The sequence below is a fragment of the Pterocles gutturalis genome, unplaced genomic scaffold (assembly GCF_000699245.1).
Source record: "Pterocles gutturalis isolate BGI_N339 unplaced genomic scaffold, ASM69924v1 scaffold41172, whole genome shotgun sequence".
NCBI classification, from domain to species: Eukaryota; Metazoa; Chordata; class Aves; order Pterocliformes; family Pteroclidae; genus Pterocles; species Pterocles gutturalis.
This window is the reverse complement of record NW_010111649.1, coordinates 9,638-36,061: the sequence shown is the minus strand read 5'-3', so window position 1 is coordinate 36,061 and position 26,424 is coordinate 9,638. Positions and strand designations below refer to the sequence as shown.

The 26,424-nt window shown below is 41.8% G+C and overlaps 1 protein-coding gene across 1 annotated transcript; it reads right to left on the bottom strand.

The window, feature by feature from the left end:
- Positions 1-74: 74 nt before the first annotated feature.
- Positions 75-26,424, bottom strand: LOC104457948 (ovostatin-like). The gene is made up of 35 exons (XM_010073794.1): positions 26,246-26,424; positions 25,540-25,723; positions 25,059-25,215; positions 23,520-23,572; positions 22,631-22,651; positions 21,412-21,580; positions 20,754-20,838; positions 19,815-19,926; positions 19,314-19,428; positions 18,985-19,094; positions 17,137-17,295; positions 16,530-16,757; positions 15,955-16,012; positions 15,320-15,465; positions 14,101-14,250; positions 13,367-13,537; positions 12,948-13,080; positions 12,241-12,337; positions 11,506-11,734; positions 10,099-10,222; positions 9,635-9,753; positions 9,131-9,182; positions 8,275-8,358; positions 7,237-7,413; positions 6,659-6,740; positions 6,034-6,190; positions 5,550-5,624; positions 4,380-4,545; positions 3,906-4,126; positions 3,132-3,347; positions 2,594-2,718; positions 2,151-2,241; positions 1,514-1,582; positions 492-597; positions 75-136 (listed from the first exon to the last, which is right to left on the bottom strand). The coding sequence occupies exons 1-35, from the start codon at positions 26,365-26,367 to the stop codon at positions 75-77; spliced, it is 4,425 nt and encodes a 1,474-aa protein (XP_010072096.1). The 5' UTR covers positions 26,368-26,424.

Here is a 26,424-nt window from a genome sequence, read left to right as displayed (position 1 = left end):
CCAGGCCATTCTGTGATTCTATGATTCTTAGCTGCTTGGGTTTTTCTCTAGCTTTCACTTACCTTTTCTAATCATTAGTCCATTTCTGCAACAGCCTCTTTGCAAGGTGATGTATACTGAGCAACAGCATATTCTTCTGGAGAAGAAGGAAAGAAAAGTTCCCGTTAGCCTGGAGACCACTTCCTGTGCTTTTCCCTGGAGGTGCATATACCCTACATATGCTTAAGCTGGAGATCCTTGAAATCTCCTTCATTCTTGCACATGCATTTTTGTAACTTTCTAGTCACGCCCACTTGTCACCTTGGGCATGAAACAAAGCTCAGTAAATGTAAATGAGCATCTCCCCAGCATTAGATCCAGATCCTGATAGAGGACTTCAGAGCAGTGTTGGTTCCAGGAGGGCTTGTTCTAGATCTTCCTTCATGCATGCAGTGTTTCTGCTGTTGCTGTCCCTCCCCCAAACTTTGTACTGGTTAAAATGAAAGACCTACCTGTTTCATAGTAATCATAGATCTGGACAGGAGCTGGCTTGGGATGGATGACTACAAAGTCCTGCTCAACTGAGAAAGTAATTTCTTTCCTTTTCTTCTGTGAGATCTGGGAATGGAGGGACAGGGATCACCTAAGTCTTTTTGGTACAACACCATATGGAGCAGACCAGGGTGGTAATGGATAGATTTGTATATTCCAAATCCCACTGATGCCACACATACAGATGTTGAACATCCATTATCTGAAATATGTTTGGAAAGTCCAAAGTGGAACTGAAGGGTTGTAGGTTTCCTATCCGGCTTGTATTACCGGATTCTGTTGTTACTACACATCCTATTGCCAGAGAGGAAAAAAAAATGTCCCAAAGGACTGAGCTTAATTGTCCAGGATCTCCCAGGGGTCAGGACAATAAAGTCTGGTATTCCAACCTGCCCTATTTCAGACCTGAACATTATATGCCACGAAGAAACTGGGAATCAGTGTACATCACTGGGATATTGGCTTCTGTTGTTAGTTCTGTAGGGTCCCAATCAAATATACTTTTACTATGTAAATTCTGATCTAGGGATTAGATTACAGGTTACTTTTGGGAACAAACTAGTGTGAGAGAAGGAATGGAAATCTTTCCAGAGGAGATCAGAGCAGTGTCTCATGTCCTGTTGGAAGGACTGGGGTTTACGAGAAGGCTACCAAGGGGACATACACACTAGGGAACCTCTTTTCTGATGTTTGTCTGCGATTGACTGAAAGGAGAAAGGATTTTTATTAATTTCTATGTGCTTTTTTTTTGATTAACTTGTTTCTAGTTGCTAGTAGGACAGGTGTCAGTTTGAAGCTGTTTGGGAGGTTGGGATATTACATGCGGTTTGAGGAGTAAGCAGCTTAGTGATTACAGGGGAAAACTGATGAGGAAAGGAACACAGTAAATGCACTTCGTACAGTGTTTCCATGCTGTGGGTGCATCTATTACATGGTGTTTGCATCCTTTGTGAAAATCAAATAGGCAGTGATCAGAACTTACATTTTCCAGATAAAGGAGAACATGGTTTTTCTTGGTTTCTACTTGCATCACTGTATGACCATCAATGAGCTTTAAAACAAGGAAATGGAGATAAATATATTTATAAACTATTAAAAAAACAAAAGCTACCTCAGACCCTACCACTGCATGGCTGTGGGATTCATTCTGTTCCTGGCCAGGTATCAAGGGCTGGCAGCTTATTTTTGGAGTCCAAATGTTGCTGAATAGATGAAGAGGACTGAGAAAAACCTGCCACTTGACTTAGTGGGGGATATGAGCACTTCTCAAGCACATGAGAGGCACTACAGTTCATTTCGGGAATACTGTCTGACTCCAGTGTTGTATAGTTTTCAGAACTAGTCTGGCAGATTCCCCACCCTTCCCTACCTGGGCAGTGCCAGCTGCCAGCTGGTCAGGCTCTAGCTGGAACCTTTCCTAGTTTTTAATATGGGAAGTTCTGTGTACTTGCAGCTCCCTGTAGGGCCTTCCTCCACCCAGTAATGAAGAAGGTGCAGCCATGCAAACACCTCGCAGGGTTTGTGGGTAAATGATTCTTAACCAGGGTTCTGTTTTCACCATGACCAGTCTTCTCTTCTGTCCCTGGGGTGACTCATTTGATCTTGCTCCAATAGTTTACCTTATCCAGGGAAGACTTAACAGGAACAAAACCAGAGAGCATCTTCACATCAATAATAACCATGTTGGAGCTGCTGCGCTTCCCTGTGTAACTGAAACAACAGAGGCCCCTGTCAGTCTGGACCATGCCTGGGGAAGCAAACCTCAGGTCTCTGCTCCTGACCTCATATGGCACAGGAAGGCTGGCATGAATCACATGCATTTGCTGACGACAGGCTCAGGTGGGAGATGCTGGGGAGGCCCATAGTATGAAGGAGACAATTATGTGCTACCACTATCAGTTACTGTCACAAGGTCTTTTGAGATATTGTGTCTTACAGGCTGATATGATCAACACATTGATCAGCTCATGGTTATTGACTTTATAAGCAGAACTTAATACACATAGCAATCTTTTCCATGTGTCTTGTCGTCTGTGCGGATGGTTTGTTGATGGCACATTACCTGCTTATGAGGACAATATCAAATTTTGCTCGTTGATCCAGTGGGCAGGAAGCATTGGATGTCTGTACAGAGAGCAAAAATCCAAAGGCCCCCTCTGTAAGGTGAATGTTGTATCTCAGTGCTGTCTGGAAGAGGAAAAAAACCCTTTTGTTCAACCGTGCCATGCGTTTTTCTTTGCATTCCATAAAATAAGTGTCAGACTTAGCGCAGTTTCCTGGCAATATTGGTCTTGGTTTTATGTGGAAGATCGTTGCTTGCATCAATGACAGACACATCAGACTTCTGCTCTTTAACAATGAAGGTCCCTGTACCCAGACTCACTTCGCAGAGACAAACCAGCTGCTCATCAGAAAGGACTCTTTTTTTCCATGCTGTGACTCCACAGGAGTCAGAATGTAGGATGGGGAAAAGAATGTTTAAGTAGCTTACGGAAATCAAAGATTAAGAAAAAAAAAACAAAAAAAAAACAAAAGAAGCCATACCTGGCAGTATTGTGTGCAGAATGTGAGACACAATGAAGAGGAGAGCAGCCACTTACTTGCATAAGTACACATCCACTGCCATTCACTGTTAGGCTGTATTTCCCAGGGACCTCAGGAAGAGGAGTCTGTTGCAGTAGGAGCTTGTTCGAGTTGTTGACAATAAATACCTTCTCAAAAGGCTTTTTAGAAGTGATCTTGACTACATTTTCTGTAACAGATTTGTAGGTGGCCTCACCATAAGCAGTGAGGGCTTGAAGAGCAATGACTGTGTCCTGAAGGAAAAGAAGATAATAGAAGACAATTAGCTACACAGTGTGACCGGTGCAGAGGAGGTCAAAGTGATGGTTCCAGTACGAAGCACAGTCGCTTAATCCTGGCTAAATAAACCCTGAATTTGTGCATTCATTCTGGCATATATTTTAGGCTGGGAGAATTCTCTCTACTCATAGGAAGGTCTCAGAACATAAAATCTGAGCACTAAAGCATACTTCTAGAGTTTTTCATAGTGGTGAAGCATGTGTTTTCTAGGGAACTACAGAGCACTTCTTGGTCATATAACAGCTGGGACTTGGTGTTTTCTAGGCTCATCCCCGACAAAAATATCTGTATTTGATGCTAGTCAAATTACTCTTGTATGGCTTTAACCTTTCCATAGTCTTGAAGAAGAGGATAAAAAAAAGTACTTTGATGTCTCTAAGAGAAAAGCTTGGTCTCTGTGTGTTTGAGAACAGCATACAGAAAAGAGACATAAGACTAGGTAGTCAAAGCCCCATTGGCTCCAGTGCCCCAATTCCTAGGACTGCCTGGGGAGTGGAAGGGAGTTTTGGCACCTGGGTGGAAGAGAAACCTCCATAGGGATTCTGCTGCCTGATGATCCACTGCACAATCCCTGAGGCCTTTGAGAGATCCTCTTGATTCCATTTGGGTTTGTAGAGCAATGCCAACAGCACGTAACTGGTGATCTCAACTTCAGCTGATGGGGCATGGTCAAGGAAGGAGGGAGATTTTTCTGATGGAGACCTCTCCTCCTGTTCCCAGTGCTGTGAGCCATCTGAATAAACAAAGAGAGGGTAAGGAGCAACCAAAATGGATTACGGGTGTCACTGCTCTATGCTGCCTCAGAGATGTACTGTGTCCTGGCCTGTTACAGAGCAACAGATGTGTTGCAAATTACATCCATAGATTTTTGTGGAGGTTGGTTCGTGTGCCTGTACTCTCAATATTGTCAATGTTAGACCACGTACCATCAGGAAGATCTGTTCCCTCTTCCCACTTCCCAAATTCCCAAAATGGCTGAAACTCACCAACTTCCTTTGCCGATTTCTGTAACTCTCTAAGGAATGATTCACATTTTTCTGCCTTGCCGGCTAAGCAGAAAGCATAGGCCATGAGTGCCTGAGTGTAAACGTCAGCAATATTCTTCTCAGATGCAGTCTCCAGACAAAAAAAGGCATTTCGGACTACAGGGTACTTTAAAAAAAAAACAGAAAACATATGGGTCTAATTCAGGACAGTTGTTTCACCTGGCTAAACATTTATTTTCTTTAAACCTGTTATTCATCCTGTCACTGTCACAGCAATGAGAATGGGATTTCAGTTTGTATTGTGACTTCAGGATAGAGAATACAGAATTATTTAAGGAGGGATTTCAGAGAAAACATCAGACAAATCAAGTAGCTTTTCAGTGTGTTCTTGAGGCTGTTGGTCTATAAATGGAAGACTATTCTGTTTCTTTCATGGCTAATTTAGTCTACACTTCTGTAGTCAAGAGTCTGTTGTGTTGAACAAATCCAACCTAGTAGTCTCTATCCTCAGTGAATCTGGTATTATTTTAATTTAATTATTTGGAGTTGTACTAGGTCTATATTAAGTAAGAAATGTTCACAGTTTGACTCTATGTCCTTGCTAATGCACTAATCAGGAAGGTCCTCAGAAAAAAATAAGACAACTTGGAGGCAGGGAAACTCATATATTGAAGTCTAACATCTCCTCTGTAGTGTCCTTTGTACTAGCCACTTTTTAAAAAAGACAGATTGGCTTTTCACTCTGAGGAACCTTTGTTTTTCCAACGTAGATTTTAGTTCAATTTGTAAACTTTATGGATTTACCTACAATAACTTACTTTCTTGACTGAGCCATGTTTGAGGCTAAGCCATAGTGTGTGGGTTACCACCTATCAAGTTATTTTATCAGAAACTAAAAGGTGTCACTAAATATCTCAAATACAAGATCTAATCTCACTGAGGTCTGTACAATTTCTACTTGAACACTGGTGGTTTAAGAGGTATAGAGATGGGAAACTTCTCTGTCACAGCAACTAGTGCAGATACAGAGCAGGGTCATGTTCCCTGGGAGATCTCTCTCCCTCTCTTTCTCTGTCTTTACTGCGTAGACAATTTGTAGCAGATGCTGGAGGCAAGTCAATAACTGGGGACGAATTCCAGATGAATACCAGCAGCTGGAGGTCTCCTTACCGAGCTGGAGTGTCCAGCTTCTAGCAGGGCAATGGTGATGTACGCAGAAAGCGACAGCTCATCATCTACTCCTCCCTGAAAAAGACACAAAGAGAGGAATAATCAGTGAATGCCATGAGTGAGAAGTCTTTAAATATGAATTGTCATATCCCAGCTGGGAGTGTGGCCAGTTCTGAAGGCAGTCCAAAAGGAAGGCGAACATACACATAAACAGCTCTTAAATCAAGAGAAGCCTATTTATGTCACTTCAAAAAACATCACTCCCTCAAGCTTTCAGTCCCATAACCCTATCTCAGGTGCTCATAAGATGCAAAGTACAGAATGGAGAAGCTGCCTGAGCTGAAAATAATCCTTGTAAGGTGTGGAGAGTTAGCCCTTGGCAGAGGACAGGCATTTGGAGTAAACTATAGTTTTTGGCAGTAATGGGAGAGAATGTTCTTAACAAAAAGACAGTAGATTTGACCCAGAAGTAATTCTCTACCACCTTCAAGGCGTTGTTGAAGAGTGTCCCAACGCTTCGGAAACAGCCGTCAGGCTTCTGTTTGCTTGCCAGCCACATCAGGGTTTGAGCCTGGACATTGTCATCAATGTAAATGAAGTGACTAGCTTGTGCAAATGATTTGTACACAAAGGCAGTGAGCCTGCAAGCAAAAGATGAAGCTGTGAGATGAACACTGAAAATAAGAAGTCAGCTCTCCAATTCATCCTATGCATAAGCATGAAGAGTTACAGCCAGCATGTTGGTGGCTTGCTTTCTCTTTGTATGCTCCTTCAGGAGAGCGTAGTTAAAGGAATAGTAGCTAGATGGGACACAGGAAGGGAGTGCAGCCCACTCTGAGTCTGATCCTGGCTACAGAGCACTGCAGTATATTGGGTTTCATGGGAGAGAGCAAGAGTGTGAATCAAGAAGTCTGACAGGTCTTTAGGGATCACCTTCTCGTTGTGCAACCCGCCTGGGCAGGTGGAGAGCCATTTTTCTTAGTACTTACAGAGTCCCAGTGCTAGCCAGCTCTGTACATCTGATTTAGCTAGTAAAGATGCCCCTTACCTGCATTATGTGAATTCAATGCAAATTTGTTTCTGAGCCATTTCTACTCCCAGTCACTCACCAGGTGTTCCCTTTTTTATCTCTGCTGCCAAAGATGCTATAGGATCCATCAGGATGTTTGTATGACAGCTGCTTCTGGTAGCCTGCAAAAACGTGGAAGAGGAAGTGTTCCCTAATTTAAAACCAAAACCCTGTTCTGTTTGCTCAGATTTACCTGAAACCACAGTGGGAGAGAGTGGAAAGGCAATGTATATCTACCAAGCAGCAGGGAAGCCCTGAGGGAGCTTAGAGGGAAGCATGGAACATCTTGTCCTGCAGGAACAGAGTCACAGAACAGGCAGAGCTGTGTCCGCTCTGTGCTCCAACTAAACTAACAGGATTAGGATTCATGGTGTGCCTAGGTGGAAAAGGAGAAGAGGACTGAAAGACAGAACCTCAAAGGAAACATGACAGTTGAGTCTCAGAAAAATAGGATAAGGAAAGGAAAAAGATAAATCAAAGTTAACAAATGGTCAGGGCAGACCCCTGGGTCAGTGAGCAAAGGTGCCGTGGTGCTAGGATAGCCATCCTGCTGCTTCTGCTCGCTGGGCCTCAGTGGGAATTTCAGCAGACATTGTAAGGGAAGCACAAAGCTCTCACCGCTCACTAAGTATCCAATGGCCTTGGTTTTCACCTCCTCATTCAGCTGCCCTGTCTTGTTCAGATAGTCCAGGACGTAGATGTTGGGTGCAAACAGGACCATGTTCTGCTCCCCACAGCCAAATGGCATCTGGAGGAGCTGGTGCAGGTTCTGCATGGCAGTGCCCATGATGTCACCTGGGGAAGAGCAGATGCCAGGGGGGATTAGCGTCACTCATGCCCACTGAGATAACCAGTAATTTCTGTTCCACAGACAGAGTGATGGAAAGCCTATCTGGGCTCTCAGTGATGAGTGTTTTGTTCTGTTGTGCTTTGCAACCAACAGAGAAATTCCTTCCCTGCCTCTCCTTACTTAGTCTAAATTGCCCACACCAGAAACACTACCTATTTTAGTACCACTTCAAGCAGATACTTCTTTCTAAAAATGAAAGGAAGAGCTTCCAGGAAACTCCTGTTTCCAGAAGAGGGGAGGGAAAAAAGCTCAGAGATGCTTCAGTGAACCATGTATTGCAAAACTAACAACTAATGCTGAAAAGGGACATTGGTTATGCAGATGCATCATAGACCACCTCTAAACTGTTATTTTTAGTAAAGATAGCACAGACCCAGCAAGGGATTTCTGGAATAAGCTGAAATCACCAACATTACAAAGCAAAGATTTTATGACTAATGAGTCATGTAACCAAGCTCACTTTCGTTTCAGGAAAAAACTGAAAAGATTCCAGTAGCATCTCTGATTTGCAGATGGGTGAGTGGGAAAAAGTTGTACTGGCATGAGTCTGGATGAGGTCAGAACTCAGAACTGTGCAAAACATTCAAATGCAATAAATTTAAACAGAAAAGTGAAGAAGGATGTAAGCAATATTTAAACTTTTTATCTCTGATGCAGCAAAGAGCATTGTTGGACAAGACAAAAATCAGTCTCTTTGCTTGGACGTTTCCCACACAAAGAGTGGAAACTCATTTTGAATCCTGAAAAAGCTTTCATTTTATATTTACATTTTCTTTCTTTTTATGTTTCATTAATTATATATTTACCAACAACAGAAAAGGAAGCTCTGGCTGATCTTTCCACCACATTTGTAGGTAGATCTAGAGCAACATCTTGAATAACTACATCATCTGTGGAGAAAAATATTAAGCGTGTTGCGGTCATTTATATAAGAACGTTACTATAAAGCAGTGAAATATTCCTGGTAGAAACTGCACAGTGCAAAATTGCACACAAAAACCAGCAATAGACAGAAACTCACAGCTGTCACCAAGAACATCTAGAGAAAAGGGAGCACAGTGAAACCCAAATTGTGAAAAGCAGACCAAATCGTGCAGTAACCATCATTTCTCAACAGAAATAAATTGAACAGGCTAAGGCTAGTGCTCACAGGCTGTAGTGTCTGTGAACCCTGGGGATTTCTTCAGTGAGACAATGGGGAGAACTGGTTGGTGAGGGTGAGGGCTGCTTCTGTGCCTCTTTTAGGCAGAGCTTCCAGGAAACCTTGGAAACTGTTTGCTGTTGGCACCAAGGTGGTGTGCAAGGGAATGTTACATTCCCTCTGCTGTTCCTACTAGACGTGGAAAGCTGCAAGCTACAGTTATCCTTGGAAGAGAGGACAGCAGTCAACATGAGTGCGTGAAATGCAGGACCGATGTTGCACAAAAGGTCATCTTCCTTTGATAGCTTAGTAGCAGCCTTCCTTCAGCATTGGAGCGCTGTTGACTGCAGCACAGACACTGGCTAGGTGTCATGCACCAGATCACACAGGAATTCCCTAACAGGGGCTTGGACTGTAACACTCACATTAGCTGCCATTTGGGCAACTCTGGGGAAAAGGGGAGGCACAGCATCAGTGAGTGCAAACTCAAGCCTTCCTTTCAGGGCTCTCAGGACCCTTACCTTTTGTACAGATTAGGGAGTTTTGGGTCTTTTCCCTTCTGATGCCTTCAGGCTGAATGGTGATGGGAAGAAGACACACATGCAGTGGATGAGAACAAAGCATGCAGAAGAAATGCAGTGGCAGAAGAGTCCCCCCCCACCCCATCCTCCTGCGTCGTAAGACAGCTGGATTGAAGCAATAGTTTACAGGCTCGTACTTGGTGTGTCTGCTACTAAAAGGGAGTTCCCATCAGATGGAGCACCTCATTTCCCGTTTCTCCTCTGCATGAGGGAGATGTGCGCCTACCAACACCTACTGGTTCTCATGAAAGAGGACATCAGATGGGATTGGACTTTGTCTTAGATTGAACAGCCAGACCCTGTCCCAGCCAGATGAAGGTGGAGCCAGACCAGAAGTTCTTTAGGGAACCTGAAAAACTTTTACTTGCTTTTGGTAGTTTTGCTGCATTTTTCTTTCCTCATGGAAGGGAGTACAGGGCAAACAGTAAGAGCTGTCAGCAGTACCTCAACCAACAGTGTTCTGATTTGGGTGTCCCTGTAGTCAATACTGATGTTCCTAGGTGCTTTGTCTCCACAAGCTTCATCATCCTTGGTCTCTGCAGTAATGCTGAATGTTACATTGCCTTAAATAGGAGCAGAAAAGGAGAAAAAAATTGACCTCTATCATGCAGAATGATGGCTAACATAAGGAATTTAATCTGATAATGAATATCTACAGATATTAAGTAGCGCAGCATAATGAATGATAAGTCACTCTAGGTGAGGCATATGGGAAGAGAACTGATCTCTGAAAATGGGTATGATAAACACACTGCAGTTGTGGAGAAGCTTTTTAGCCCAGAGAGCTGGAAAGACCAGTGGTAGACCAAGTTCTCCACATTGGAAGAGGTTTAGGTTTTTCAGGTGAGGTATAAATTGATTAGTATCAATTTCAGGACAGAAGACCATGTAGATTCAAAGGCACTTACCAATTTCTTTGGGGAAAATATTCCAGACATAGGTTTTTCTTTGTTTGGCACATACACATCCGTCATCCTCTGGGGAGATGAGTTTGGCCTGATAACCAAGGGAATCTAACAGCAAAATTTTAATCTGAAAACAGAAAGAGGACTGTGATGGGATGAAGACTTTGTACCATAGGCAGATGGCGCCTTATTGTTAGAGGGGAGTGAGATGATCTCTGTTTATGTCCAGTGTTAACAGTGTAGAGCAGATTTAAGGCCTGAGATGATGATGTTAGATGAATCATCCATCAGATATAACCTTAACAGTATTCCTTTTTGCTTCTAATGACATTCTCCACTGAGATGTTAAATATCCTATGCATACATCTGAGTCCTGATTAGGATATTGAGTTATGTTCAGTTGATCTGGTGCTATTGGCTTTGAACTAACTTGCAAAGGAAACTGATGGTTTGTGTTTGTTCTTGTGTTGTTGTAGGAAGACTTGAAAAACAAGGTTACGAGATGAAAGCCTACATAACAGAGATTTTTTTTTCTGGGATTTTTAAAACCATAGGCCTTTTTGTTTTGTTAGGTTAAACTGTTAACAGAGTTTGGAAAAAAAACATTCCTAAATTGTGTCTTGGTTTTTTCTCCTTTGGTGGTGATCTCCTTGTGAGACTGAAGAGCTGATTTTCAGCATTCAGATCAAGCAAAAGAAATCTAGAGTCTACACCTGCCTCGTTTTTCAGGATTCCTAGACACAGTATAAGAAGCAAGAAGCCAAAGAGAAGATCCCTGTTTTTCTTTCTTCTGATATCCTTTAAACCATGTTTAAGCTCCCCCCATGCAGAGGTGCAGTGCACTTGTGATCTGGAGCCATTTTGCCTGGAAAGTACTGAATATTGAGAGTACAGCCCCCCAGTGCCTGGGAGCAATAGAGCCTCTAGCTGGGCAGATACTCTGTAGGGCAAGTACTGGACCTTTGTGCTCACTGCTTTGGTACTTTTGGGAACTTTTGCCACTAGAAGGGCTTGTCTGCTCTCCACTTCTTGCTCTTCCCACTTACTTCTGTTTGGCAAGCACAACCCCTTCACTTCTTCACACTTTCACATATGTTCCTAAAAGAAAAGACCCCACTAAAACCATTGATGGCTTGTGTGACTGTGGATGGTGAATGACACTATGTAAAGCACTTGGTTCCTTCCTCGAGACAGTTGCTTATACACCCATCCTAGTCACAGTTCACACAGATCTACCTCTGCTTTGTAGTGGTTTAGGAGGACAAAACCAGTCAGGTTAAACTATTGTCAGATAGAATGAGCAGAACATCAATCAAGATCAGGGACAGATCTAGTCATCTACACCAATCATTTTGCTGCAGCATCTTTGGAGATGGGGTAAGGTCTACGAATGTGGGCAGAAGTACACACCTTAATGCAGTGGTCAAGGTAGTTGAAGACATTGGCTCTAAGCAGGAAATCTTCTCCTCGGATGATAGAGTATGGCAAGGTCAAGTCCACAAAGAAAGGCTGGAAAGCTCTCAGGGTGGCAGGCACAGACGTACCAAATCCAACCAATTCTTCCACACAGAAGGCACTGGCTTCCCATTCAGTGACGGTGTCAGGGACAGTGTATGAGGTGCTGGCTTTTCCAGTAGAGCTGGTGGGAATGGATAAAGGATGAGTTTAGAAAGGGTAAGTTCCATATACCTTGCTTCTCAGTAGAGACAATGGGTTTTGAGTATCAGCACTACCCCTATTCTGTCTGCACAAATCCCACATCCAAGTCTCCCCAGAACCTATCACTCATATCTTCTGAGAAAGCCCATTTGAAAGTTCTTCTGCCCATAATTTCCCTGAGTTTGGAAAGAAAGCTCATAGTTCTTGTTTTGCAGACCCATATTTTAAATAGAGGTGTCTGTTTCCTTAGGAAGGGAATGTGACTCATGGTACACACATTGTGGGAATAGATGCCTTTGGGGACAGGGTAATTTTATAACGGAAAAGAGGAGGGCAGGTGGTCAGATGATGATTGAAAAAGCTAGATCTTCCAGGGCAAAAGGTAAGAAGAGGTGGCAAGGAATTGCCACCTTGCAGGACATCAGTGGACATATCTAGTAACACTCAAAAGCAAGGCAAAGAGAGGGAAGAAGAAGCAGTACTCACTTAATTAGGACTATATCCCAGATCCAAGTTTCAGGGAAGAATTCCCGAATAGTCTCAAGGATAAGTCTCTTCTCATGTTCCTCTCTAGCAACTTCAGCTGGTAAGAGATAATGGGAATTTAGTCAAACCTGACTTCTATAACAAAGATTCCCAGAAAGGACAAGTTTGAGTATACATGGTCCAGTATGAAGGACAATTAATATTTACCCATTTCTTTCTAACTGAGACTATTGGTAGTGCCACACAAATATTAATTAATGCCACTAATGTATCTCTGAGTTAGGTATAACCTGGTATCACAGAGACAGAAAATATTATTTGAAGGGCTTTGGTCTCCAGATATGAGCATGAGACCTAGGGCTAGAACTCAGGTCTCTTGGCTCTTAAATCTGTTTGCTGTCCACACTGTCACACTGTCTTTTCAAACAAACTCTGGTCAGAAGGGAATCTGTGTCAACAGTGTTAGTTTTGTGTGACACTCTACCAACTGACAGCACTTCACAGCATGAAAATGGACATGAATCAGAAGCATAGACCTGAAAAGCCTTTTGGGCATTGGCCATTATTCTAAGACATCTCATTCTGCGCCAGACAAATATTCAGTATCAATACCAATGTGATTTGTGAGTACTGTCCATGTCCGTGTTACATGAATACCCTTTCATTTAAGGAGAAAAATAAAATCTCTTTCCTCTCCCCTATATTACTTGATGATTTTGCGTGGTGTGTAGAAGCCATGAATCCTGCATTCAAGCGATACGGTGGAGGTCCTAAAGTCTCACTAGTACACACAACTGGTTGTCGAACCTTTGAGTTGGTAAAAAATTTCATGCCCATATCCTGTAAAAAAAAAGTCAGTGTTAGACATTACCATACTGTACCTGAGGTTTATTCCATACCTCCCTCTTTCCCATTACTGTCTTTCCACCACAGAGATGCCCAGAGACATCTATGTGGAGACTTGTGGGAGCATTGTGCATGCTGGAAAATCACAGTAGGCACCAGAGTCAATGGAGAAGAATTTGTTGTGTGCAAGTTTTACTAACAGCATCATTTGCAGAAGTATCTAAAGCTACATAAATGTAAACTCACTTCAAAAGATTTAAGTAATGTACAGGACATTTACCCTGAGGAACTGATATACATCTGGGCCTAATCCAGATATTACAGGTGTGTAATACAAGCCTTTGTGAAAGATGTTGTCAGACGAGACACAGGGTTCTTGAGGGTCATCTTCTAGATTGAGCCTATTGAAGATGTAGCCTTGAAAATCTTGCAGGGGATGCAGGCTGTATATCTGTGAGGGGGAAGGAAACACAAGACCTCTGTGTCTGTGTAAAGATAATTCTGATTACACAGTTATGTGCTGCAAATTGCCACAGCTGAGATGTTGTCCTGTTTGAAACAAGGCTGTTTCCTGAATGGGAAACTTGGTGAACGGCTGGACCAAGAGAGTGATGATCAGTGGCACAAGGTCTAGTTGGAGGTCAGTAACTAGTAGTGTACCACAGGGGTCAATACTGGGTCCAATCCTGTTCAACCCCTACATTAATGATCTAAGTGGTAGGGCAGAGAGTACTCTCAGCAAATTTGCTGAGGACACAAAACTGGGAGGAGCAGCTGATACGCCAGAGGGTCATGCTGCCAGAAACCGGTCACTGGTTTAATCAAATCCCACATGAAAGGGGACTTCGAACTGCCAAGAAACAGAAGCTGTGTATTGCCTGTTACAGATGTCTTATGACCAGCACATGCAAAAAGTGGTAGAAGTCTAATACAGTCTAATAATCTCAAGTGGAAAGACACTGTAACAGAGGAGGAGGAAGCAGTGGAAGGAGGCAATGTGTTTGGGCAGCTTACCGTTTCTGCAGACAGCTCTGTCTCAGACTTCAAGAGCAGCACGTTCCGATCCACTGCCCTCACAGCACAGAAGGAGTTGGCAGCGGCTTCAATGACTAAACCGACATTGGAACCTGAGCGTACTTGCTTTTCAGAGAATTGCAACTGGACCTGAAATTCATCAAACAGATGTTGGTATGGCTCAGGGCTGCTCTGGATGTGTGTGTGAATGGAGGGCAAGAAGGAGAGTAGAAGGTTCTTCTGTTGAAGGGCAAACAGTCTGCCTGGAGAGGGATGTCTGGTCTCCACTGCCTCTGTTGGCCAGCCCCCCGCTATAATGGGGGCTTAGGCAATAAGCACACTTAGACTCCTGTGATAGCTTAAATGAAGCCTACCTCAAGGGATTTAAAATAAAATGTGATTCTGTTGCTGCTATTATCAAATCAAATCACACAGACTACATATAATAAGCATTCCAGTGAGCAGATAATATTTTTACTAGGTCCATGGCTCACCTTAGCAAGTATTTAAAACAGATTCTGTTTGAATCTATTCAGAGCAAAATCTATTTCACAGTTGTACTAGATGAGAGGGGAAAAATAGGAGGGGAGGACCACATCAGGTAACTGGAAACATTTTGTTTAATCTCACTTGTTTTATTTTCTCTTAAGGTTTCATGTTTTTTAGCTTTTAGGAACAGAAGATTAGAAAAATCTTAATGGTGAAATCTGATTACAAGATGACAAATGAAGATGTACCAGTTGAAAAAACATGAAAGGAAAACTTAAACCCCAGATGGCTATTTTTGCTTTCTTTTCTATATGTATTTAGAATTTGTAAACCCAAATAGCATTTTTCATCTAAAAATATAAAAAAAAATTATTAAATAGTGATGTGGAATAAGTCTAAAGTGTGCTCACTATGCTGAAGAACAGACAGTCTAAACTACATAGGACAGTAGTATAGTTCAAGAGAGGCAGGAACCATCTGGGAGTAGTGTGGGTTTCTTGAGAAGTAGGTTTTGATGTTAAAAGAACATTTACCTTTTGATGATAAGGTCAAGACATGATGGTAGAGGAGAGATATAAGGCCAAAGAGAAAAAAGGAGAATGAAGAGAGTAGTGTTGAGAGAAGTGGATGGAAACAAAACATAAAACTGGAAATCTGTTGTGAATGTGTACACAAGAATTTTTGTTTATCTGATAGCAGGTAAGACTTGCTGTATCTTAGTGTATCTCACCTTGTTTTTGAAACACTTCTCAACTGGGAATCGGACACTGTCTGCCACCAGCTCCTTGGCAGGGTGTAAGGTATATACCAGCAACCGAAGGGCCGGAGCCATTTTCTCATTGACCACAAGTGGGATGGTGAAAGTGCCATTTTTGTCTGTTAGAAGAGAGAAAGGGACCAATAAGGAGAGAAATGCAAAGATCTGCTGTAGTAATGGCCATCCTCAACTGACATACCAGTCAGTGGAGCAATCTGTACTTAGAAGATAAACTGAAAAAACTTGGATTTGCCAGGAGGTGACATGCCTAGGTTTAGATCCAGGTGCTCTCATTTATTATGGGTTTGAACATGTGGTCAGGTTAAGATAGCCCTCTAAGTCAGACACTCTCTGTTCCCACATTATACTTTGGGAAGATCTTTACAGGACACTACTTCTTGACTCATACCTAATGAACTAGTTGCTGGACTAAATCTGACTTTATAGTGATCTTAGTGGTATGTGCATGTATGGAGAGAGAGACAGCCCTACCAACAGCTGCTGTATACATCCAAGAAGCCTTGCCTTGGTCCTCATCTCAACCATCCCTCTTTTTTTTTTTCTTTATTTTTTTTTTTTTAATGCAGAAACATGGATTGACAACTTACCAGCTTGGATATTAACTTTCTTTTCCCCTGTAAGCACAATCTTGCCTTTTGCCATGCCCTGTGCAGAGAAGAGCAATACATTTATTGATTGGTAGAGGTTGGAGGGAGAAAGCGTCAATCAAGATCAATGTAGATCGACAGGACAATCAAGGTATGTACACTGAGATGGCTTCAGATGCTTAAACATCACCCTTAGGGCATACTGGATGCTGCCACTGCTACTGCAGCTGCTGAGGCCTTTGTCACTGGCCAGGAAGAAGAAGGAAAAGGAAAGGAAGGGAAGCAGAGAATACCATAAAGACTTTCTTTGGGGGAAGGGACAAGAACACTGGCCTGAGACGTTATGAGGGTGGTTCCTTACTATGAAATAGAGTAACATGGTCAGAAAGGGGAGTAATTTTTCCTGAGTGGGTAGTTTTGCCAAACCACCTCCGTGCTGTTTCTGTCCATGAGTTGCTGGCCATTGTGCTGACTGGTAATCCAAAAGCTGGAAGAGCACCCACTGCTGTAATTGCTGTGGATGAACTGCTGGATATCTGCCCTTTCAGCAAACCATGCAACAACCCCACACTCACCACAAAGTAGAAGTTCATGGTGCTAATGCTCTTGTATCCTTCTGTGTTCAAGACATAGTGCACAGTGATCAATCTCTTCTGCCCACAACTCAGCTCTTTCCACAAAGGCTCAATCCTCAGGAAACTGCTAGTCCAGGAGTAGAAGCGCTGGATGGAGAGAGATGCATCAGGGTAGGAAGGCTCTATCCAACCTTCGGAGTGGCACTGTTCACTGGTTTTATAAGTTGCCTGATCAGGAGAGGGAGTGGGGAAGAGAGGGGGTGGGGAAGAAAAGGAAAACAAACATATGTCACTAGGGAAATCATTATCACATCAGAATGATTAGTTGACACAATGCATATATTGAATGAGAATTGCATCTAAAGCCAAACTGGCAAGGAAAAAGCAGCATAATGGTCTTGCAGCCTTGCAGCAAGTTATTGCATTGCAACAACTCGGGTGTTTTCCTCACTTCTTTTATAGTAATTTTTGAGAGCTCTAGAACATGAAATAAGCTAGAGAAAGCACGTTTTTATTGACAGAATTCAAACCTCATCCTGTCTTTTTTGGATTCAGTTTGAGAGCAGCCATCTCCCTCTGTCTCTGTGCAGCCTTGTTTTGTACTCACTTTCAGACTGATCTCAGGATCAAACATTTCAGACGTGTCGATGCTAAACTCTGCAACGCCATTATCATCAGTGGTGAAGTTGTCTGTGTTCTTATTATTGACAAATAGCTGAATAAGCTCATTGGAAATAGGTGCGTTGTCTTTGTCTACCAGCTTGATCTGTGGAAGACAATGCAAGGCATGTTCAGTGTGTTATCTTTCTGTACGTAGATACTAATATTTTTCTCTCCGTGCAGCGGAATTGCTTTTCTTCTCCCTTCAAAGCAGCACTTAAGAACTGAAATGTCTCTCTTTACTTTCTGGCAGCTATCTGAGCTATCTTATGAGGTTTGGAGCAGACGCTTCCTCAGCATCTGCTAATCCATTGATAACATCCTTTTGTGGAGCAAGAACTTCTTATGTCTCATCTCCTTCCTGGTCAGTCCCTTCTGACTACACATTTCGAGTTTAAAGGTATACTTCCTTTCCTCCATTTTTTTCCTTTCCTAGTCCTGAGAGTCTGCTGCTGATTCTTTCAGTGTCTGAAGGCCTTTTCTCTGGATCTTTGTTTTGAGCACTTTCCTGTTTCTCTCCCCACTGTCTCTGCTGTTTATGTGTTCAACAAACAAACAAAAAATAACAGGCACCATTTGGTAGATTCTAGGTTGCTAGAACTGAGCATTCATTTTGAGGTTTTTTTTCAGAAAAAGATGTCAGAATAAAAGTAAAGTACAAGCTAAGAGACTGACTATCCTCACTGTCCAGAAAAAGCAGGGAGACGAATGACCTCTGAATCAAAAATAACAATAGAGAACTAAAAGTATTCAGGTGGATGTTGACTTTGGTGGGACTGAATGCAACGAAAGTGAAGGCACACAACATATGGACAGCAGGAGATGTTTCATAGTGTAGGAAAGGACCATGAATGGCATGTGATGGCACCAGGACAGGGACTGGGATCTGCTGCATTTTGAGAACATATGAGTATCTGTGGCTTCCAGACAATAGTTCCCTTGATATGACCCCATCAAAAAAGGATTTGGTTTGGTTTTTTTTTTGCACAAAAGTGAAGAAGCTGCCTGAAGCCATTGTGAGCATCTTTGTCTCCAAGATGTGATATTCCAGCCTCCTACCATGTGTCTTTCAGCATGTTTAACCTCTAGTGTGTACGAGAATGTGGGTGTTTGAGAAATTCACTGTGGCACATCACCCCAGGGAGCCTGTTCTCCAGTAAGGGGTCGTAAAGTGCACAGCACACTGAAGAATGGAGTAGGAGTGGGGACCAAGTGAGAAAGTTATATAGACATCTTCCAGAGGGTAAAAAATCCTTGAAAGACAATGTCCTCTCTCAGTGCAACTGCTAAGGTGTCGCCTTATGTCACCTTATCCTTTACTCATTGAAAAAAGCTGAACTGAAGGAAAGAGAGAGATTTATCCCTACCATTTATACCACTGTCAGAGTTATGTGGGATTTGTCATGAAACATAAAATAATGAAAAAGCTTTTTGAGACAGAAACTGTTATTTCCTTGATTTGTTTCTTAAATTCCTTTCACTTTTTCTTCACTCATTCCCCAGTGTTTTTATTCATCTTTGGCTGGCATATGATGGTCAATTCTGAAGAGAGAGGCAGTGATTTATATCAAGCTTAAAATGCAAGTTAGAAAAATGCTAGTTAATGGATTGTTTCGATTCAAAGTAAATTAATACTCTTTAGTATTCAGAATTACCAATGAAGCACTGTATATAAAGTAAGAAGCTTGGGGAGAATACCCCCTACCCCAAACAGTCCCCCAAATGTTCCCATCACTGTTGTCATGTGTTTGCCTGTCAGTCCTCTTCAATGCAGGGTCTCTATGCCCCTGCTTACCTGTCCAAAGTAAGGAATTCCTCTTCTGTAGTGGCGATCCATGTTCTCAAACTGTATACGGCTCATCACCCGAGTTACAGAAATAGACTGAGTAGCTGTAAGTTGCAGGCCTGTAAGATATGTCCAGAGTCAAGAGAAGATATATTTTGTCTTGCACTTAGCTTCATCAGAGTTAGCATTTGCCTGGAGATGGTCACTGTGCTCATAAAAGTGGATATTCTTCTTCTTCAGGAAGACATCCTTTCAGCAGGCAGAGGCTGAATATCTCTCATACTCTCCTTTTTGACCATACCACTGTTGCTGTTTCTGACTTTCTAGAAAGGGATTACCTGTTCCTTTCTCTGTGACAATGGCTTTCACATCAAGATTCCTCATGTAACCAGTGCGATTTAGCTCAAAGATTTTGGAGCTGAAAACCTGGGAGAGGCAGCCCTCTGTCTTCAGCTGGAAAGGGAAGAAAACAAATCCTGTTACCAAGCATTACAGCTTTCAAAGGATGCTAACAATATCCAAGATCCTTCTTTAGCGAGTGAAGCATTTTGCCACTACTTTTAACATGATTTATACAGGACTGATGGAGACATCACTGTCTACACTTTTCAGATGGGAAACTGAGTCATGATGGAGGAATATGTCAGTCCTTATTCATGCCTATAGGAAACCCAAGAAGAGAAATGAGGTGCCATGAGTTCTGAGATAGTGGTCTAAGCAAATAGATTAGTAGAGTGAAGCATCAAAGAGAGAAAGAAAAGTGTGATGAGCAAAGGGAGAGAAGCAAGAACGTAGGAGAGAGGACAAGCACAAAGAGGAATAATAATTATGCATCATACATCTTTGGTAAATGTTTGACAAATTGGGCTTTTCTTGCACCTCCCGTATGAATCAAAATCCCTGCACACGCTGAGCTGGACTTTCCCTTCAACAGGATGGCCATAGGTGTACCTAGGGGATGAGGAAATAGGTCCATGAGCTGATTCTTGAAAAATTGACTTAAGCTCACATATGCAGGAATAGATTCAGGACGAGCAGTGAGTTGGGAAGCCAGAGAACAGAATAGTTTCGCAGGCTTTTTCCTAACTTTCTTTCTGTTACAAAAAGGTAATACAACTCAGAAGTTGAAATATTAATGAGTTATATTTCACCCCTAAACCCATGAACCAAACCCACACCTTAAATGTAAAAATAAATAGTTTTATAAGCATAAGGGACAGACTAATGGACAGACATAATGGCTACCAACCAAATTATGACTCTTGTCTCCACTCTTCAGCTTAGACTGGAGTTCTAGACTCACTGAAATTAAAGCAAAACTCCTCATATCTTCACAGGGATCAGGATGTCAACTCTGGATTCTAAATTACAAAATCTTGGTGTTAGAGTAAGCAAGGTCCTTCTGAAGGACTAATCTTGGAGGGGGAGTTAAAAACAGCTGGGACCCTAAGACCCCTACTAGAAATTAATGGTGCTCTGCTGTATGGAGGTCTCCCTCTGAAGTGGGTTATTGGGAGTGGACACATCCTACTTTAGCAGGGGACCTCTCAAAAGATTTATTCCATCCACTGAACACCAATTGGAAGAGAATACTCATGCAATAAAATGAGATGAGCACACATGTAAATGAAAGCTCCAACTATGAAGTTAACCCTGACCATCATTTACTGAGGCCCTAATTATTTTGGTCTCTTCTCTAAGTCCTGCCTCCTTCCCCAGTCCTTGGGAAGTTCTTGCTCTTCAGCATACTTCCTAACCACTCTGCACCTAGTACTTACGCTCCGCAGACTTTCACTGTGAACTCTGAATCCAGGACTGTAAGGCTTTCTGGTGCAGTGATTGTGACATCAAATTTTGGCAACACTAGGGCAAAGAATGAAAAGAAAAAAAAAAACACTGGCACATTGTAAACTTGCAGGCCCTCCTGAGATAAAAGAGAAAATGAGGATATATCATCAGTGCTAGTCAGAGAGAGAATAGGATCTCAGAACTGAGGTGCCAAAATGGTCGAGAAGTGGCCTGACCTGCAAAGGCTCACTAAAGTATTTCTACAAAGCTTTGAAGAGAAGTCAGGACTTCTGAGGTGAATCCTGTGATGTCTAGATGCCTTGCAGAGATTTGGCCAAGACAGTGCATGGACATGGCTGGGAGAAGGTTAGTTTGTCATAGTGAAATTTCCAGTCAACTTATTGATTTGTTATGCAGATTATTTGCCTGGCTGAATCTGTGCAAAATGGTTAATTTATCTTCTTTGGCTTCTTTTTTTTTCCTCTCCAGCTCTTAATGACAACTAATTGAACCTGCATTTGCCAGGAGGATATTTGAAGTTTTAGCAGTCAAAAGAGTTGATTGATAGGGGCTCATCTCTAATAACGTTTTCTACTCTGAATAAAAAAAACAAAAACAAAAACAAAAACAAAAATGGGTGGCATTTACCATATTCCTCCACAAGGAATGAGTGATTTGTTTTATCTCCCGAGTTCTTTGCTACGATAATTTTGTAGTTCCCCAGGATAGGTTCTTCAGTTAGTGGGAATTCAATCTGGATAATGTTGATCTCCGACGTCACATTTTGCCACTGAAAGATCCTGTTGCCCTGTGGATCCTGAAGAAAAAAATAATACGGACTTACAGTTTGCTTGCCTTGGAAATCTCTTGCTATTAACACACAAAACCAGAAACAAAGAAAAAAAAAAAAAGGCAAGTTGATTTAACTCATTGGAGAAGTTGCTCAATGCGTGTGCATTGAGATAAATTATACCTTTGTACTCTGATTATTAATTTTGCTCAGTTCTCATCTGTTGATCTCAGATTTAGGCAGCCTTTGCCAGCCTAGGTATTGGTCTCAATCACCAGAGGAGGTTGCACAATACTGCTCTTCCCTGCTAATTAGTATATGTTACTCTAGTTTTCTGTCAAGAGGAGATAGAAAGAAAATCTTCGTGCTTCCCCTTCAGCTGAGCTTATTCCACACAAATCTTGGCCTTTAGTATCCCCAGCTTTTTTTTCAGCTGCCAGAAGAAGGAAGGAAGCATTTCTTCTGCATTCACTGAGGTGTCACTTGCCTCTAACTATATATTAGACTGAAGAAAACTCATTCACACCGTTTCCTTGAACTCTTTGAAAAAAACACTGACTGCAGGAAAACATACAAAGAGCTCAAAATATGCATGTTTCACAGCATAGAAAATAAAGTCACCTGATTTTGTGGTAGAACAAGAAAACTTGCAAGAATGCTATCTAGACGTGGACTGGAACTCATATTTTTAAAATCACCACAAAATGCCATGGAAGTGCTAACATAGCTAACAGTTGTAACCGCAGCCTACATTTGTTCATAGTATTCAGCAGCACTTGATTTATAAAAATATATACCCCAAAATAAGTTGAGCAAACTGGAGGAGGTGGAGGGGAGTCAAAGGCAGGCACAAGAAGAGTACAGCTTTTGATGGCGGAAATGAATATAGGTATGCTTGCCATGTTAGTTAGGCTTAAACAGCATCCTGGGATTTTTTGGAAGTTTCTGGTAATTTCAGCCAGCGTACTCAGGAGCAAGATCTGGCTGTGTGTAGACACATACAAACTGATGTAAACACATGTGCCCTAGATTTTATTTTTAGATGTGTAATACAGTACAAAGAGGAAAGATTCTTACCTGGATTGCAATCAAGGGATACTGAAAGAGGAAGAACAAAGTAGAAGAAGAGATTAGGTGGCTGAACAAACACAAATTATTTTTCCTCAGGACTGTAAGAAATGTATAACCAATAATCAGTATAACACCAGTCATCAGAGATCCTCATCTCTTATTTTAATCAATTTAATGTCAGTTTTACTTAAGAAGAAGATTACATAAAGGGAAGAGATTAAATCTGAATGTTGGGGCAGTTTCTGATCATACTGGATTTAGTGCAGTTCCAGAGCAGATGAGTCAGTAGAGTTATAGAGATGCATGTAAACCATTATTTGGGCTTCTTTGATCTTATAACCTCCCTCAACTTATTTGCACCAGCTCTTTTAGTAATACTGTGCTGTCTTCTGCGTTACAACCACATGAGAGGAGGCCAGTAAAGACCCTTCCCTCTCTTGGCTTATGTACTATGAGCATAAAGACAGCTTGCTGGTGATGAAAAAAGTGCCTCTAATGAGATAAATAATTGTGCTAACAACTTTCATTTTCATTCCCCTTTTCTAAAATGGGCAAGCAACAATTGCTCAACAGTAATAACAGGAGACTGAACTGTGGGCTTTCTGGTCAGAACTAAAATAATGCCTGCAGCAGCAAAGTAGAGGGCTTTTGAGCCTCTTTCCCAGCAATAACAGGAGGTGGTGTGTCAGGAATCCAGCGTGCTACACACTTGCACTCTTCCCTGTGACTCTAACATATGGGTGAATTATAGCATGTGCTTAGGAAATAATGTTAATTCTTTGTCATTTGGTCTCTGCAATATCTCATTTTATTCACAGAAACTGTTTGTTTAAAATCTGAGAAGAGGTTGTCTCCCATCATATTTAAATACAGGGGAATATTGCTGGTCACTCACCAACTCCTGAACAGGTTTAAAATTGAAATCCAGGGCAACGACACGAAACTTCACTGGAAAGATAAGGAACAGGGTGTTAGCATTAACTGTAGTTTATTTGGCTGAGCATGATGTTTTGCATTCATTAGTACTCCCAGTTTCACTGGATCTTCTAACAGTCCCTCTTGCACAGATTGCAGGTAATAAAATGCACCTGAAGGTAAAGGACTCCTGCTCAGACTTTGCTGAGGGGCCTTTTCCCCAGCATCGAGTTTGCACATTCTTTCATGAAAGTTTCCTTAACCTCAGAGCACGGGGATGACTGAATGAATAAGAACTGCTGTGCAGGTCAGGCAGTCTCAGGTGACAGCCATAACTCTTTCAGTGGCCGTCTGCATGATGTAGGCAAATTTGTTCCTCTTCATTTCCCCATCACTAAAGCAGAGTTTGTTGCTTTCAACATATGAAAGTTCATATGGAACTAGGTGAAGTGTCAGTTTTTCCTAATGCAGTGTAATTCCTCTTGGTTCAATTTGTTCTCATCTTGTACTGGTTTTTGCCTTGCCTTTTTTTTTTTTTTTTTTTTTCACAAGAGAAAAACTGAAAGGAGAACAATGAATTCCTGCACAAGGAAAACCATAAAAACATGTTTCAAAAATGTCCTTACAAAGCATGACCTTTTCATCATTTAATTTAGTCTAATGTTTCCCCCACCTCAGAACCAAGCCATTCAGTAAATAATCAAGCCATGGTTGCTGGACACCTTGGTGGCACCAAATACTGATTGGTACGCTTTCCTTCATATTCTGTATCTACGTAGGTAGAACTCCTCCCTAGTTAAAGTATAGCTGATCCAGTCTAACAGCTGTATTATTTAGCTGATCCCTGGAAAGAAGTATTCTCGTATTCTTTCCTACAGTGTTCTAGCTGTGTGCTAGAAGCCTTAAAACCTTGAAGTGAATTAAGGAATGGATCTACATAAATGGTTCTTTGCATACATGGAGCTCTGTTTGATGGCTAGATGAGAAGTATGGATAGGGGAATAGTATAAGTGCAGGAAAAACAGCAACATGAAAATTTAAAGTCCAAAACCATCAGAACCCAGAAGGTAAATAGCATGGTTTTGTCTTTAAAAAAATAGAATTAATTTTAAAATAATGGATTTCACTCTTCCTCTTTAGACTGTCTTTGATGCTGACCAGGATCACAGACAGAAGACAGTGGGAGCATTGTTTTATGCCAGGCACTTAAGTAGTGATCTAATCAACCCTTTCCACTATCTTGAGCTGTCACCAGTAATCAAACAGCAGCAGTAAAACCTCCGCTTTTCTGTCAGATTGGAGGAAGGGACAAAGAAAATAATAGAGACCATGGGATGACAGTCTTCTGCCACCCTGAAGATGACTCTCTGAGCTCCACAGAAAATACTTACAATGTTTTTAACAGAAACTCTGAAGAAACTCCTAGACTGTAGATCAGTTGGAAAAACACCCAGCAGAAAAATTCTATCTGAAGAAATCGCTTCCTAAGGGACATATTATAAACTAAATAGATACTCACCACTCTGTCCTGGTTTGTAGATGGGTTTGTCTGTCTGCACGAAGACAATGCTCTTTGTGTTCCAGATCATCACCGACTGCCGCTCTTTTAGGCTGACTGTGGTGCCCTTGGCAGAGAAGGAAATGAAAGCCAATGGGGCAGAACTGACAGGAAGAATCTGCAAGGAAACAGAAAAACAAGGGGAGGTTACTAATCTTAAACTCATTTGCTCCAGGACCCGTTGAACAGCTATACCTGTAGGACACCCATCTCACTTCCACCACCTTTATCACTTTCCATCATTTTCTTGGATCTTTCTTATTTCTTGTGCCTATTAAAAATGCCTCCTTGTCTGTTACTATATATCTCTCATGTGCTTCCTTTTTCCTTCAGTAAGTTTTATTTCTTCCATTGTTTGTTCCTCTCCTATGCTCTCTGCTCTCATTTTCTTCTCCTTCCTTACATTTCTTTTCCATTGGGACATAAATTAAAAATAATTTACCGTGAAGTTGAAGCACTGTAGACCATTGCTTGCTGTCATGGGTTTCTCAAAAATAGTTGTGTTAACAGCACCGTATTCTAGGATGATTCTGACAGATACTGTCTCGTTGAGGTTAAGGAACTGCAGGCAAACCTGACCTGGAGAGTCAGTTTGGAGGACAGCAGGCACCATCAGGACATACTGCCTATGAGATCCAAACATCAAAGTGATAACATCATAGAGAAAGGAGAAACAACCTTAACAGGATGAAACAAATACAAAGCATTGTATTCAGTACTGGACAATTGGTTTAGATTAAATATAGGACACTCTGCCAGTGCCCTTCACTCCTTCCCTGCAGCTCCCAGCCAGCCCAGCCCTGGGTTCCCCATACAGCTCTGCCGGTGCCCCCAGCTCTTGCACTTTTGCCCTTTATCTGAGTCCTGGATCCACCTTTTAGCAAAGCACACTGCTGTTACTACTGCTGTTGTCTTTTCTGAACACACACGTCAACTTCTATGGAAGTTCTGCAATAGGCAGAACGTCTGCTTCATATTAAATGAGAACCAGTCACCTGCTATCCAGTTCCAGTTTAACTTAGCTCTCCAGATATAAAATATGAGTCATGGAAGTATTTAATATTTAAAGTAAAATTAGTGGCACTAATTAGCACTGTCTTTAAAGCCTTATCATGAATACTGTTAAGTAATAATATGGTAGTTCTTACAGCTCAGGTTCCTTTGCAGCTGTTACATGCAGGAGAAGAATAGCCAAAAGAAACTTCAGCCACATTTTTCTCGCTGGGAGACAGAAGAAAGAGATAAGCTCTCTTCCCAAGAAACAATTCATTTCCTACTATTTTAACAGCTCTGCAACATTCCTCACAGAGCACTCCAGAGGAAAGGA